Below are 15,729 nucleotides of genomic sequence, written 5' to 3' on the forward strand. Positions count from 1 at the left end.
TTCAGGTCTGATAAATGTTTGTTCCTGAAAAAAAGGCTTGTTTTGTTCTGGATCAAGCCAGCAGTCCAGAATAGAATAGAATAGAATAGAATAGAATAGAATAGAATAGAATAGAATAGAATTTAGAATAGAATAGAATAGAATAGAATAGAATTTAGAATAGAATAGAACAGAATAGAATAGAATTAGAATAGAATAGAATAGAATAGAATAGAATAGAATAGAATAGAATTTAGAATAGAACAGAACAGAACAGAATAGAATAGAATTTAGAATAGAATAGAATAGAATAGAATAGAATAGAATAGAATAGAATAGAATAGAATAACAGAGTTGGAGGGACCTTGGAGGTCTTCTAGTCCAGCCTCCTGCTTAGGCAAGAAGCCCTACACCATTTCAGACAAATCTTTGTCCAATCTCCTTTAAAACTTCCAGTGTTGGAGCATCCACAACTTCTAGAGGCAGGTTGTTCCACTGGTTAATTGTTCTCACAGCTGGGAAATTTCTCCTTAATTCCAAGTTGCTTCTCTCCTTGATTAATTTCCATCCATTGCTTCTCATCCTGCCTTCAGGTGCTTTGGAGAATCGCTTGACCCCCCTCTTCTTTGTGGCAGCTCCTGATTCAGAAGTACAAATGGATTAGCATTTTAAGCCGATGTTGAGAATTTGAATTGGCTGAAATTTGGTGGGTTCCCATGCGAAACACGCAACCCACATGTGCGTGCACCATCACTATAATGGGCTTCGGCCCTGGAGCTGCAGGAGCGGCTAGAAAGCAATAGGAAATGACATTTTCTTCATGAAGTAGTTTCAGGAAATGCCCTTTGGCCAAATAATAGGAAAAAGAACAATAGTAATTCTATCTTGCGGAATTAAATTCACCGTGCAAACCAGCTGTCTGGAGACAGAGGTCACTCAAAAGAGAGACATTGGCATCAGCCAGGAAGAATGCGTAATTCTGAGTCGGCATGATTCAATACCAACCTCTCCTTTTATTATCTGGGCTGGTGACAAGCAACTCTGCAGAACTGATATGCAGTGTTTGTTTGCTCTTCTTTTTCACTGAGATTCAGCCGTTTCTGTGATTCAGAATCTCATGTTTGGCAATCGGAAGAAGTGAAAATCCATTTTGCATCCCGGAAAGACATTAAGCGTTTTTTTTTAAATCTAGAAAGAGGTAGACGAGAAATCACAGGTCGTCTCTCATTTATATTCTTTTGTTCAGTGACGGTTCAAAATTACAACATCACTGAAAAAAGCAACTTACGACGGGGTCTCCTTCTTATGACCGCCGAAACATCCCCATGCTCACGAGATCAGAATTCGGGCACTTGGCAACTGGCTTGCTGCATCCCAGGGTCATGTAGTCACCATTTGATCACATGACCCCCGGTGGTGCAGTGGTTAGAGTGCAGTACTGCAGGCTACTTCTGCTGACTGCCGGCTGCCTCCAATCTGGCAGATCGAATCTCACCAGGCTCAAGATTGGCTCAGCCTTCCGTCCTTCCGAGGTGGGTCAAATGAGGACCCAGATTGTTGGGGGTAAGTGGCTGACTCTGTAAACCACTTAGAGAAGGCTGGAAAGGACTGCAAAGCGGTATATAAGTCTAAGGTCTATTGCTGTTGCCCTTCCTTCCTTCCTTCCTTCCTTCCTTCCTTCCTTCCTTCCTTCCTTCCTTCCTTCCTTCTCCCTTCCTTCCTTCCTTCTTCCTTTCTTTCTTCTTCCTTCCTTCCTTTTTCCTTCCTTCCTTCCTTCTTTCCTTCCTTCCTCCCTCCCTCTCTCCCTCCCTCCCTCCTTCCTCCCTTCCTTCCTTCCCAGTGGTTAGAATGTAGCATTGCAGGCTAACTCTGCCCACAACCTGGAGTTCAATCCTAACCAGCTCAAAGTTGACGCAGCCTTCCATCCTTCCGAGGTGGGTAAAATGAGGATCCAGATTGTTGGGGGCAAGAGGCTGACTCTGTAAACCACTTAGAGAGGGCTGGAAAGCTCCCTGAAGCGGTATATAAGTGTATGTGCTAGTGCTATTTGTGATCTTCCCAACAGGCTTCTGAGGAAGTTGAGTTCGCTTAATAATTGCTTGATTCACTTAAGAACTGCAAGGATTCGTTTAACAAGCCTGGCAAAAGGATATAGATAATAAAATCAGGGATTTTACACTTAACAGTTGTCTTGCCTAACCACGGATATCCTGGTGTCCATTGTGGACTTAAGTCAATATATATCCTTTTATTTCTTCCTTGATTTCCCAAGAATAGGCGCTCCCGTTGAACTTTACCTGTGTAGCATCTCACTGGTTTGGTGTTCTTACACTCTGAGTCAGAGAAAGGATATGATTGTTAAAGGAACAATATCTGTGTACATTGAATAGGCATGATGTATGCTCACGTAATTGTGTGTATTTCTTTAGCAATTGAGAAGTAGGGTTAAAATAAGGAATGATTAATATGATCAAATAAAGCCCTGGGGTAAATGCACTCAGAGATATCTCCTGAACGTTTCCTACTCAAGGAATAGCCTTCACCATCTCTGTCTAGAATGGACTACCAAGTCCACTTGTCTTTTCTAGACTTCTGTTGCTAAGTGAAGAACCAGAAGTAAAAGTATCAGAAGGAAGGTTCTTCTTTCTTTGAAATAAGAAGTTTCGAGACCACTAAGAAAAGAACACTTCAGTAGAACTTCTGCATTGCTTCTTATCAAACAGATGGTTTGATTTCCCCTGAATTTCAGAACAGCGATTATTTAGCTTCCAAAAAACAAACCAGACTTGATAAAGAAGACAAGGTCATCAGGTTGATGCCTGGAATGGTTCTTTTCGTGGTCACTGAAGAAGCTGAGTACGAATCTCAGTTTTAGGGTTCTGCCAGTGGCAGGAAAAAAAGGGTGCAGTGGCTCAGTGGTTAAGATGCTGAGCTTGTCAATCAGAAAGGCTGGCAGTTTGGTGGTTTGAATCCCTAGCGCTGCATAACGGTGTGAGCTCCTGTTCCTTGTCCCAGCTTCTGCCAACCTAGCGGTTCAAACAGGGGTGGGATTCAAATTTTTTAACAACTGGTTCTGTGGGCATGGCTTAGTTGATGAGCGTGGCTTGGTGGTGGTGTTATTGTCTGGGCGTGGCCAACTCAATATCACTCACATCGAGGCACGCATCTCCTCACCTGGCCTCTTGTGACTGTAGGGAAGCTGCAACAGTCGGAAGTGTGAAAAAGGGTCATAAGTCACTTTTTTCAGTGCCATTGTAACTTTGAATGGTCACTCCACACAAGCCAAGTACTAGCAAAGGAAGGGAAAAAAAAACTCCAGAGAGGTTCCTGAGACAGGAAGTTTAGTCCTGCCAAGAATGTAATAAGGGTTAGTGGAGAGGCAGTTTCTGTAAGCAACACCAGAATGTTTCCTTCCTGCCTTCCTTACAGGATTAGCCCAGTAATTTCTTCTAACAACTGGTTCTCCGAACTGCTTAGAATGTTAGCAACCGGTTCTAGCGAATAGGTGCGAACTGGGAGAATCCCACCCGAGTTCAAAAGCACATAAAAAAATTCAAGTAGTAAAATAGGGATCACTTTGGTGGGAAGGTAACAGCATTCCATGCACCTTTGGCATTTAGTCCTGCTGACCAAATGACCATGGAGACGTCTTTGAACAGTGCTGGCTCTTTGGCTTTGTATCGGAGATGAACAGCACCCCCTAGAGCCGGAAACGACTAGCATATAGGTGCGAGGGGAATCTTTACCTTTACAGCAGCAGGAAATTCTTCGGAAAGATTTCCTGCTCCTGGAAATCCTTAAAACTGAGATTACATCCAGCTGTAATGTCGTCTGGAGTCAGCTCCGGCAGGGACTATGAAAAGAACCAACCCATGTACCAGCCTAGAGATCTTGTCTTCTTTATCAAATGTTCTTGGTTCTCAGATGTTCCTTCAAAAAAGGAAACCCACATCTGTCTGCAATGAAGATTTAGAGTGGGTGTAAGATGAGGGGAAAATCAGTATGTCTCTGCAACATTGAGAAGTGCCAAAACAGAGCACGAAAGATTTAAAACAGAAACGAGTCATGGGTTTGGTCCTTTCCCCACCCACTCATCTCTGGAGCACCTACACTGTAATTCCTGCTCATCTAAAGAGGGCAAAACCATTGATAAATTCCCCAAAGCTCAAAATCACAAGATCCTGGTGTACTTTGATTAGAAATATTGAGAGGCGTCTAATAAATTTAGAAATATCTAAAATGTGATGAGCAGTCCTTGGTGCTCTCTGAGCTTGTAGATGTTTCATGACTCAACTAGGTAACATCATCCATGCTAGAAGAGAGTGGGGTTTGCTCTCATTTTTATATACTAGTGATTTGTCCTGTCTGTGTTGGTGAGAATATTCTTGGTGACTTATTGGTTAGGTTGACTGTTAATTTTATTTGTCTGATTTGATAGGTCCCTGATTAGGACAATATTTATTTATTGTTTGTTGATCTACTGTTAATCTTGATGTTAATCTCTGCTTATCTGGGCATTGCTTGCTTATCTGGGCATTACTTTCTGCTTTCTGTTTGGGTTCTTTGTCTCTTTTGAATGGTAGGTAGATGTCGTTTATCTCTATGTGTCTATTGAAGGCTGATTTTTTTATATATGGGGAATCCATTTGTATATAAACAGAGAGTAAACCCCACTCTCTTCTAGCACTGATGATGTTACCAAGTTGGGTTGTGAAATGCCTGCAAGAAAGCAACCAAACTCAGAGACCACCATGGACCTCTTCATTCCAATCCTGAGCTACAAATATTCCCTTCCATTGAAAAATCAGTGGATTATAACAAGAGTTGGCCAGGGTGCCATTGTGTGATTTTACTTTTTTTGTTGTCGTTGTTATTGTTCAAATATTTTTTTAAAAAAAAATCCCATGATTGCTAAATATTATGAAATATTGACAAAATCACCCCTAAGATTTCAGGCAAGGATAGCCATATCTAATGTGACTTTAGCAGTTCTGCAAACTCACTTTACATCTTTGGGTAAATCCAGTTCCCACAGATGTTATCCAATGATGCGGTGAGTTCACGAATGATAGTAATTTTGTAATCAGGATGAAGTTTTGTGCTTCTTATAAAAGTAGATGATAAAAGCCATTTGTTATTTTTGTTTTAATCATGCACGCTGGCATGCAGAAGGAAGAATGACTGGACAGGACTTTTTATAATGTTAATATTTCAGAGTCATTTGGTGAAACTGACTGGCACAAATACAGAAGGAACAGAAGAAAATTGAATTAACAAGATGTGAATGGAACTTTGTGCCCCAGGATACATTGAGGGATGGGTAGCAGAGTTTCAAAGAATCAGGAGATATTTGGAAGACTAGCAAATTTTATGAGAGAGAGAGAGAGAGAGAGAGAGAATGGAAAGAAGGGAATTATGATGTAACCTTAGGCAGAGAAAATGAAGACCAAATGTATTTATAACTGCTGTAAAGATCAAGTGACATTTCTTTGTTTTTTTTTCTCCTTTCTCTTTCATTTCTTCCATTCTTTTCTCACTCCTTTTCTTTCGTTTTCCTTTATTTTTCTTCTTCTTCTTCTAAATGTTTTTATTCTGAAGAAAAAAAATCAATTAAAATTTGTTTTAAAAAAATGATCCCTGGGAACAGAGTCTTACTTCATGTCCAGGAAAAAAAAAATCTATCCAGGTAAAAGGTAAAGTTTACAGATCATAAAATCTAAACTTTGAGCAGGGTGTTAATTACACAGTTTGAAATAAGGAGGGGCACCTGGCTGGCCTTATCTGAGTTTGTTTAAATAGGAGAAGTGCCAGGACTTTAGCCAAGAAATTGAAACATTCTGGAACAAGGGAGAGATAAATCACATCTATGGTGTAAACAAATCCCCTATTTAAGGATTTATGTAATGCCTCAAAAAAAAAAAGGCATTTTTAAAAACCTTTTGATTGGTTCATTAAAAATCTTTTGCCGAAACTACAGTATAATCAAGAGATTGTAGAGGCCTGAATTTAACAGGTGCTTTTAAGGCTCTGCTTAAAATGTCTGGTTTCATTTTAAGTCATCCTATTAATACAAACCAGAAATGCAACCTCTCTCTTTCTATCTGAATATTCATTTGCAGAGTGTTAACATTGAAATCTTCAGGGGTTTACAAATGGGGAAAGAGTAATTCAGGAGGATAAGATTTGACTAAAAAGAAGAAATGAAATTGGGGGCTTAGCTCTAAAAGTTACCACGGAGAAAGTCTATCAACAGCTGCTAGATTTGACTGCATTTTTTTAAAAAAAGTAAGCATCAGTATTGTTCTTTATTAGAAGTATATGCCAGGTTCACTACTCCGTGAAAAATAAAAAGTCAAAATTGGTCTTCAAATCAAATTAAACCAGAATAATAAACACCAAGAGTTTCATGGGCTGGATAGATGATGGATTACATAGATGATAGATAGATAGATAGATAGATAGATAGATAGATAGATAGATAGATAGATAGATAGATAGATAGATAGATAGATAGATAGTTGATAGATTAGATAGATAGATAGATAGATAGATAGATAGATAGATAGATAGATAGATAGATAGATAGATAGATGATAGATAGATGATAGATAGATTAGATAGATGGTAGATAGATAGGTAGGTAGGTAGATATGTGCGTCTGAAAGAGAGAGAGGGAGAGAGAGTGACAGGCAAACAGATAGACAGACAATAAAGATGAAAAGATAGAAGGAGAAGGAGAAAGAGAAGAAATATGATGGAGAGAGGAAGACAGACAGACAACAAAGATGAAAAGAGATACTGATGACGAAGATAACAGATGATGATAGATAAAGATGTGTGTGTGTGTGTGTGTGTGTGTGTGTGAAAGAGAGAGAGACAGTGACAGACAGACATAGACAATAAAGATGAAAAGATAGAAGGAGAAGAAATATGATAGAGAGAGGGAGACAGACAGACAACAAAGATGAAAAGAGACACTGATGATGATAGATAGATAGATAGATAGATAGATAGATAGATAGATAGATAGATAGATAGATAGATAGATAGATAGAAAGAGAAAGAGAGAGAGAGAGAGAGAAAGAGAAAGAGAGAAAGAGAGAGAGAGAGAGAGATGTTGACACGAAGAGGGACAGAGAGCTACAGGAGAGACAAGCAGACAGAACAAGCCTTGACAATTGGGCTGCAGTGTGGTTTCCCGTGCTGGATACAAAAACTCTATGATGTCTCTTTGCAACTATGCTGACATCCACTGTGCCCAACATCTGTCCAGCCAGAAGTGCAGCCTTTGGCAAATCACCTCTGATGACTCCTGCTGAGCTCAGCGGCTTCTGGCAACAGCTTTGCCCAGATGGGAAGCCCTACCCTTCCCTCTTCCTGCTCAGCCCCAGCTGTTACCAGACGTTTGCCCACCTGCTCTCCAGCCAGAGTTGAGTCTCGCTGCTTCTTGTGCAATTTGAATTTGGTGAGCTGCAGAGGGGAAGGGCCCTCCTTTTACACCCAACTTTGCAAGCACTAGCTAAATAATCGGGTTTTTCGGGCTGTGTAGTTCCTCAATTTCCCTGTTTTGAATACCTTCTAAGCTAACGACTGTGGCCAAATAAAAGATATTCAAAGCAGTGTTCTATCTTATGGAATATGTAAATAGCCAGCCTAGATGGGAAACCCCACTTTGAAAATTGGACGCTTAACATCTTCAAAATGAAAGATGGAGTCGAATAACTATATAGTTAGAGTAAATGTATTCTTACAGTCCTCCTTAGGACCACAATTGAATGGTCACTAAATCATCATCATCTTCTTTTAATAACCCCATAATTCCTTGCGGGGTGGAATCTGGGCAACTGAATGGAGCTAGCAGAGTATTTTAATGGCCAGATGCCCTTCCTGTCACCAATATGGAGTTTTGTTCATCCGATAATATTCTCAGTGTGCCCAGAGAGAGAAATATCTGCCTCTACCTAGGATCGAACTCACAACCTCCTGGTTGTCAAGTGAGAACAGCACCACTCCCAATTGAATGGTCACTAAATGAACTGTGGGAATTTGAGAATTACCTGTATATCCAAACAGATCCCAAGAGAAATTGAAATAGGAGTTCAATCGATAATCAGTTTCTTCGTAGGGAAAAGAAGAGGCAGAGCTGGAGGGCGGGATTAAACACACCATCAGTTTGGAATCTGTGCGTTGCCACAAGAGGCCCAAATCCAGCCCCTCTTGAATTCTGTTGACCTTTATCTAATGCCAATTTAGTGCTGACCCTTACTTTACTAGATTCTTGTTTATAGGCTGTGCTGGTAGTTCTCCACTTACAATAATTCATTTAGCGAACATTTGAAGTTACATCTGAACTGAAGGATCAGGTTGTCCAACCTGGAAAGATAAAATTGACATCCTTCTTTTTTGTTATCAGTCTTTACTCCTGCACTGGGCAAGTTGTAGCTTAGCTCAATGTTCCTTAACCTGGACAACTTCAAGATGCGCGGGCTTGAACTTCCCACGCTGGCTGCTTGGGGAATTCTGGGAATTGACGTCTACAAGTCTTGAAGTTATCCAGGTTGAGCAACACTGAACACTAATTGCTAAGATCTTTTGCAAGCCCTTTATACTATAATTCTATGGCTCTCTTAGAAGATTCAGCAAGGGAGGTATTTCCATTAAGATCAGGATGCTAGAGAAAACTCCTAGACGTTCTGAGTCATCTCCAATATTTGTTGTTGATGCTTTTATTTTTAGTTCTTTTAATTTTTTTATCTTTTTGAGGAACTGAAAAATAGAAGGCTTATAAAAGGCGCTGAAGCCATCAGTATAATAGAGCTGTGTGTGTATTATATTAGGAGCGGAACTAAGACACAAAAAGGAGGAAGCAGAATTTAAAAAAGACAAATGTGTAGTTCTCTATATAGGGCTGGTCTGCCGTCCAAAATAACATCACAATAGAACAGGAAAAGGAGAAGGAACTGTTCTATAGAGATTCTCCCCCAAAGGGACCTGTGGCCAGACTTCTAAAGAAACATGAACAAGGCTGCAACCAAAAATAACCCATAATTTGGATACCAGCTTAGGTCAGGGCCAAACCTCTGTAAGTCTTTTGCCTGAACTCTTGTCGAATGGCCCAATTCTTTTACAAGGAATTTGTAAGATACAGGAGAAAAAAGCGGCTTAGCTAAAGTTGCAAAGAAAAAGAAAAAAGCAGAAGTCTTTAGTTCAGGCTAACTGCATCACTCACCTAAGGTCAGTTGGGTGATGGGTTATAGCAGATGTTTGTTGAGGTTGTCCTGGATTACAATTGATGTACCGCGTTTCCCCCAAAATAAGACGCTGTCTTATATATATATATATTTGCTACCCAAAAAAAGCACCAGGTCTTATTTTCAGGGGATGCCATCCACTAACTAACCTCGCTTGTGTGCATCGCCCTCGGGCCTCCTTTCTGCTGTCCTAGAGGCCTTCAGGAACTTCTTCTGTGGCCGGCAAGGCTTTCCTTGTCTCTGCAGTCGATCCAGAGCTTTGTTATTAGCTACAGAGGCGTTCAGGAAAGCCATGCCAGCCTTTCTGGCTGCAGAAGAAATGGGCCGGCAAGGCAGGTGTGTGAGGCCTGGCTACAACTGTCCAAAGGTAAGTATTGGGGCAGCTCCGCCCCCCCCCCAACCTCACCCTAGCTTAATTTTCATAGCTGCATATAGACTCCTCAAAGGTCTACATCAGAGGTCTTCAAACTTGGCAACTTTAAGACTTGTGGACTTCAACTCCCAGAATTCCTCAGCCAGCTGACTGGAGAATTCTGGGAGTTGAAGTCCACAAGTCTGAAAGTTGCCAAGTTTGAAGACCTCTGATGTAGACCTTTGAGGAGTCTATATGCAGCTATGATTTGGATAGATTGAAGGACCCATAGTGGGAAGTCACCGATTGATAAATCCCAAAGAGTTAAGACACATAGACTTTACTCCAGTTAATTCTGACCACAGTTACTTGTTTACTTGTTTTTATTTTAAAGTGCTCTATTTAAAAAATACATTCAGGTACAAAGAAACTGGAAGCAAAAATATAAAAAAAAAGGAATAAGTTTTTGTTTAGAGATATCTAGGAGAAATGTGCGTCAAAACCCCTCCCGCTCAAAATGGCGTCCACAGCCATGTGATTAAAGCATCGCCCCCTTCAACGGCACAGCCGCCATCTTGACTTTTTTTATAGCCCCTCCCCATAAAACACCCGTTTTGAGTTCCTTCTATTCATAATCTACTGCTGCAGCAGTCCAGAGTGCATCATAAAACAACACTATCAATGACAAAGAAATGTACAAAAGCGAAATAAGGAATGGCTCTTTTTTTAAAAACAACAACAACAACAACAATGTAGTGTAGCACAAAATTGCCTTTGGGGCTCGAAAGATTAAGAGGTACTCAAGGGAGGAAGGACAGGTCCATTTTGTGGTGCAGGGTAAATGGAACCTGTTGATGTTTAACTGTGAAGAGGAACCAATGTTAGACAGAGAGTAGTGAGGGACATATTTTGAGGTGATAACAGTATGAAGGAACCGGAAGGGATGAGTTAAGAAAAATAAAGCAGTTTATGTGCAGAGAACTCACGTTCTCTAGGAGTATTATTACAAAATAAGACACATTTCACAGTTGATTCTCCAAGCAATGGCCCCATAACAAAGATTGGATTGCAAGTGAGCCTTGGGAAGTGGCTTAAGGATCAATCTTAGTCCAACATTAAGGCGAGCAATTTTGCACCAGATTGGAGGACTTCATTGTAAAGGTTTACACAGGAAAAAAAAATCTCTACTCCTCTTTAAGATCTTTTCTTCCAGGAACCAGAGCTCCCAAACCTCAGGTGTTCGACCATTGCTTCTTTTCTAACCCACCATCCTGAAATGGGGCATTTGCAGGCCCATTAGGCCCCCTAGTCTATCTGTAGGTAAGTGAGAACCTTCATTGACCAAGGAACATTAAACGTCTTCCAAATAAAACAATTGGGTGGGGTTTTTTTTAATAAAAAACTAACAAATTGTTTAAAAAAACAGGAAGCAAACAATGTAGAACAAATATTTACATAGAAAGAGTTGGGAGCTTTCTCTTTTACAAAGAGAAAATATAATAAATAAATATACTGCAACTATTCTGAAATATAATAAGGGCTTTTGTTTGAAAGTTTACGACCGATAGATCTAGACACTGGCACTCGCTATTCTTCTTCAATAAGCAGCAGTAACACCAGTGGGGTTGGTAGAGAATCGAAAATGCCTTTGTCTCAAGCTGGACTCCTGAACAAACATGGAGCCAAGCCCTTTCTACAAATGAACAGACGGGAAGGAGTTAACTTGAAAAGCCACTGGCAGAGATCTTGTAAAAAATAGACCTTGTAAGTGCTAATCTGCTTTTAGGCAAAACTCATCTTTCTTTTTCGAGGTTGGATTAGTCAGGTCTCAAGGCCACCACACAAGGTTTTCCCATTAAGACATTCCATGTCCTTCCTGAAATATTTATTTATGATGTTATTTGTCCAATTTGTAGAACCACCCAATCTCAACAGGTGAAACTGAGGGTATCAGATCAGTCATTTTTCCTTCTCCCAAGTCCCTTCTTCTTCTTCTTCGTTTGCTTCCATCCAGATGTCAAGAAGATCAAGGAGAAGTTTCATCTCTACAACCATCTGAACTGTCAGATGTCTTCAGCAGAGATGCTCCTGAACATCCGGCCTAGTAGGGGAATGTTGTGAAAGTCCACAGAAGATCAGGCTTTACTGGACGATGAAGACTATGGCTATTATGTGCAGTAACCCCAGCCAGAATGATAAAGACGGCATGGAGCCAAGTCCCACTGATTTTGCATACTTGTACCCGCTGTCCTGAGAGGGATTCTCCAGGTATTCAGTTATGACGGTCTGATGGAACCAATCTTCTTTTGATACGCAGGAATACTTGCCATAGAGCTCAGCGGTCATGTTGTCAATGAAATGAAGGCAGTGACGGTGCCCAGAGCTGCAATGGGCAACTGGCTGGTCATTGTGAAGCCAGGTGTAATTGGCATAATGAGATTCTTGAAAGCAATTCAGGAAATAGCGGGAGTGTAAGGTCACATTCTTTGGGTCGGAACTGCTGCCATCTCCTGAGGAGAAGGGAGGAAAGAAGGAAGGAAAGGGTCAGTGGTGGGACAGATTGGGCCTCTCTGTCTCCCTTTCTGAATATTTCTCATCTCCTTTTAAATAACAGAATTACAGAGTTGGAAGGAACAGAGACGCAGAGACCTCTAGATAAATTCTCAAAGGGATCAGAATGAGTCCATCAGCCTATTTGGAAATAAACCATTTCCTAGTTCAAGGTAACTGTTCCAACTGTATATGTATACTTGGTTACACACACACACAGGGAACAGATTTGAAAAATAGAGGAAGAAAGCTTCCAAGCAGGTGGGAATGGCTAATTAAAAAACAACAACTAAGGTTTAATTTAAACTAGAGTTTCATCCAGAAGAATTAGTGGAACAAGTATTATTGTCAGAATTATTATGATCAAAATAATAAGAGTTGGAAGGGACCTTGGAGGTCTTCTAGTCCAGCCCTCTGCTCAAGCAGGAGAACCAAAACCATTTCAGACAAGTGGCTGTTCAGTTTCTTCTTAAAAGCCTGCAGTGATGGAGAGCCCAATATTTCTGGTGGCAAGCTGTTCCACTAGTTAATTGTCCTCACTGTCAGGAAATTTCTCCCTAGTTCTAGGTTGCTTCTCTCCTTGATTAGTTTCCATCCATTGCTTCTCGTCCTGCCTTTAGGTGCTTTGGAAGAACAGGTTGACCAGCCCCTCAAATATTGGAAGGCTGCTATCATCTTTGTTGCTTTTCTCTGCACTCTTTCTAGAGTCTCCACATTTTTGAGGCCCTCAAACTGGTAGTCCTCATGAAGTATTTTTTTTCAGGTTGCGGAGAGATTATCTACTCCGTGTCTACTGCCAAACCAGTGTCATTAGATGACCTCTTTTCATATTTGTGGCCAAACCCAACAAATTAAAATTGTTTATTGGTCTGGTCTGGTCTTCTTGGGAAAACTGGGTAAGAATCCCTTCCCTGTCCAAGGTTCATGGTTGGCTTTCTCTGTGGTTTCCTCCATATTATAGAAAATGCTACTTCTGGAGGTTCAGATGGTACCCTATTTTCAGGAATAGCCTGAAAATGTTCCTTTTCTGACAAGCTTTCAGCTGGTTGGCATATGGGTGGTCCTCCCCACATTCACATTTCTGTATCTTTTTAACTGATTATTTCAGTTTTGCACGATTCGTAATTTGTTTCACTTTACTATCCACTGCCCAAAGTTTGGGGCAGTTGCCAAATATAACAAATAAAACTGAATTCTAATATGATGATTTTTATAACCTTCCATCAACTCTGTTTATTATTTTTTTCTTCATTCTAAAATCACAAAACTTTTTCCCCCCCTGAAATCCACCGCTACTTTCAACACTTTGTCTGGTGGCCGTTCTTTCTAACCCGCCTCCCCCCCATCTTCTTCCTTCTCCTAATTCCTTGTGGGCTTTTAAAAATATCTTTTCACAGATTTTGCAGGAAACATCTTCTTAAGTGTACTTCTTAAGTATGCTCAAGTTTGTTTATGAATATTACCTTCAGAGGCCAAGTTGCTTAGACAAATGTTTCGAGGAACATCATGTTGTAGAAACTGCAATAAGGTTCTAAAAAAAATGGAAAATTAAGTTAAATATCATATTTCTTCAATAATTTAAGCCATCAACGGGTCAGCCTGTGGCATCTCCATAAAAGATACATGGTAATCACATTATTATTTATGTTTGTTTAGCTGGTCAAAAAATAGCTGAAGAATCACAATCAAAATGTTTCGTTGTCTTATTAGAAGGTCATGTTCTCACACATTTTTACTGGGTTGCTACCCAGTAAAACCACTTTTCTTGGTTTGTATAATATATTAGCTCAGCAATAATCTGTTTGGTTGGGTTCATGCAAGAGATAAGCCAAAACAAGTAGCCAAGGTCAACGCTAACCAAGCTTCGCATGTGGGAACATATCTCATAAGATCTTTACCTGGTGGACCAGAATTGATGAATACACCCAGTTGACAAAGTGACATCACATTTATGTTTTAGAAATGCTTGTCTGGTTTAAGATGCTCTGGTGATCTCAGCCATCCTATGTGGCCATCACACCAATTATGTATCAATTATGTAACCTACCCATTTTCATGCTCATTAATAGAAGTGCATTTCTCATTGACCCATCCACAGTAGGGGTCTCTGGACAGCACACAACTCCCACAGTTGTTCTTATATGCCCCACAAGAGGCCATGGGGAGCTGCACCACCTCGTTTGCTGAAGCCACAATTAATTCATTCTGCAAAATAAAACAAAGGAGCCATTGAAAGGAGCTTTATTGACCATCAAGAGATAGTCAACCAGATGTGGAAAATGGACAGCTGCCTCAAGGTCATGAAACGCAGATTTGACATCCTGGCAAGAGGGATCAATGACAAAGGAAGATGGAAACCAGGATCCAACAATAGGTGGACACTTACATGTTGACCACTCTTAGATAAATTCAGGAGTGTCTTCACTGCATGATCAAAAAATTCAAGATAGCCACTGCAATCAAAGATCTACCTAGTTGTAATGTGTGTCTCACATGCAGAGTCCTCTAGATAAATTCTCAGTGGGGTTCTCGTAACCCATCAGAATGAGTCCATCAGCCTATTTGGATATAAACCATTTCCTAGTTCAATACAGCTGTTCCAACTGTAGCTGTATATTTAGGTAAAGGTAAGGGTTCCCCTTGCACATACACGCTAGTCGTTTCCAGCTCTAGGGGGCAGTGCTCATCTCCGTTACAAAGCTGAAGAGCCAGCGCTGTCCGAAGACGTCTCCATGGTCATGTGACCAGCATGATTAAATGCTGAAGGTACACGGAACGCTGTTATCTTCTCACCAAAGGGGTCCCTATTTTTCTACTTGCATTTTTACATGCTTTTGAACCGCTAGGTTGGCAGAAGCTAGGACAAGGAACGGGAGCTCACTCCATTACGCGGCGCTAGGGATTCGAACCGCCGAACTGCCAAACTTTCTGATCGACAAGCTCAGCATCTTAGCCACTGAGCCACCTCATCCCTTCTTGTATACTTGGTTATACACAAAAGATCCCCAAAGGGTAAAGATTTGAAAAATGACAGAAAGAAGGCTTCCAAGCATGTGGGAATGGCTACTTTAAAAAAAAAAACACTTTTGAATGTTGACGCCCAAATTTAAACTAGAGTTTCACCCAGGATATCTGGAAGCCGCTGCATATCCTGAAGACATTTTAGCCCACCCACAATCTTCCCCACAGCAATAAAATGTTTCCTATTTGTTTCGGACACACACTGTCCATAAAGAATAACAAGCCATGATTTGCTTTAACTGTGGTTTGCTGAACAAGCCATGCTGACTGCTTTTACAACAAAAGCTATATACACCAGTTTACAAAGGAAACCAAACTTGGTTCAACACATACTAAGTCAGAACAGGTTACTCCGTAGCCTAATATCATGCATGAACCCCCGTCCTGATAAAGTCAGGGAAAGTCTTTCTTACCCTTGATTTGTCTAAAATCATAGCGAGAATGGCTGCCTGGGATTGGAAAGGCTGGATTTCCAGGATATTCATGGCTCCGTCTGGTAAGACAACCACCTTATGGATGCTTCCTTTGTCTGTATGTGGGATGAGAAGAAAGAAAGGATTAGCAAGATGAAGAAAG

General features: G+C 40.6%; 1 protein-coding gene across 3 annotated transcripts in view; it reads right to left on the reverse strand.

Moving 5' to 3' along the window:
- Nucleotides 1-9,950: 9,950 nt before the first annotated feature.
- SEMA7A (semaphorin 7A (JohnMiltonHagen blood group)) overlaps nucleotides 9,951-15,729 on the reverse strand; it is a 39,063-nt gene continuing 33,284 nt past the window's right edge. For all 3 annotated transcript variants that reach the window (XM_087972537.1, XM_087972538.1, XM_087972539.1), the window contains exons 11-14: nucleotides 15,567-15,682; nucleotides 14,180-14,337; nucleotides 13,596-13,663; nucleotides 9,951-12,092 (exon numbers count right to left, since the gene is read on the reverse strand). In XM_087972537.1, the coding sequence (XP_087828663.1) occupies nucleotides 11,725-12,092; nucleotides 13,596-13,663; nucleotides 14,180-14,337; nucleotides 15,567-15,682 (710 nt within the window). In that variant the 3' untranslated portion in view covers nucleotides 9,951-11,724. The remainder of the gene's footprint in view (nucleotides 12,093-13,595; nucleotides 13,664-14,179; nucleotides 14,338-15,566; nucleotides 15,683-15,729) is intronic.

Source organism: Notechis scutatus, chromosome 11 (assembly GCF_049901735.1).
Source record: "Notechis scutatus isolate UNSWTSFEM ecotype Mainland chromosome 11, rNotScu1.2, whole genome shotgun sequence".
NCBI lineage: Eukaryota > Metazoa > Chordata > Lepidosauria > Squamata > Elapidae > Notechis > Notechis scutatus.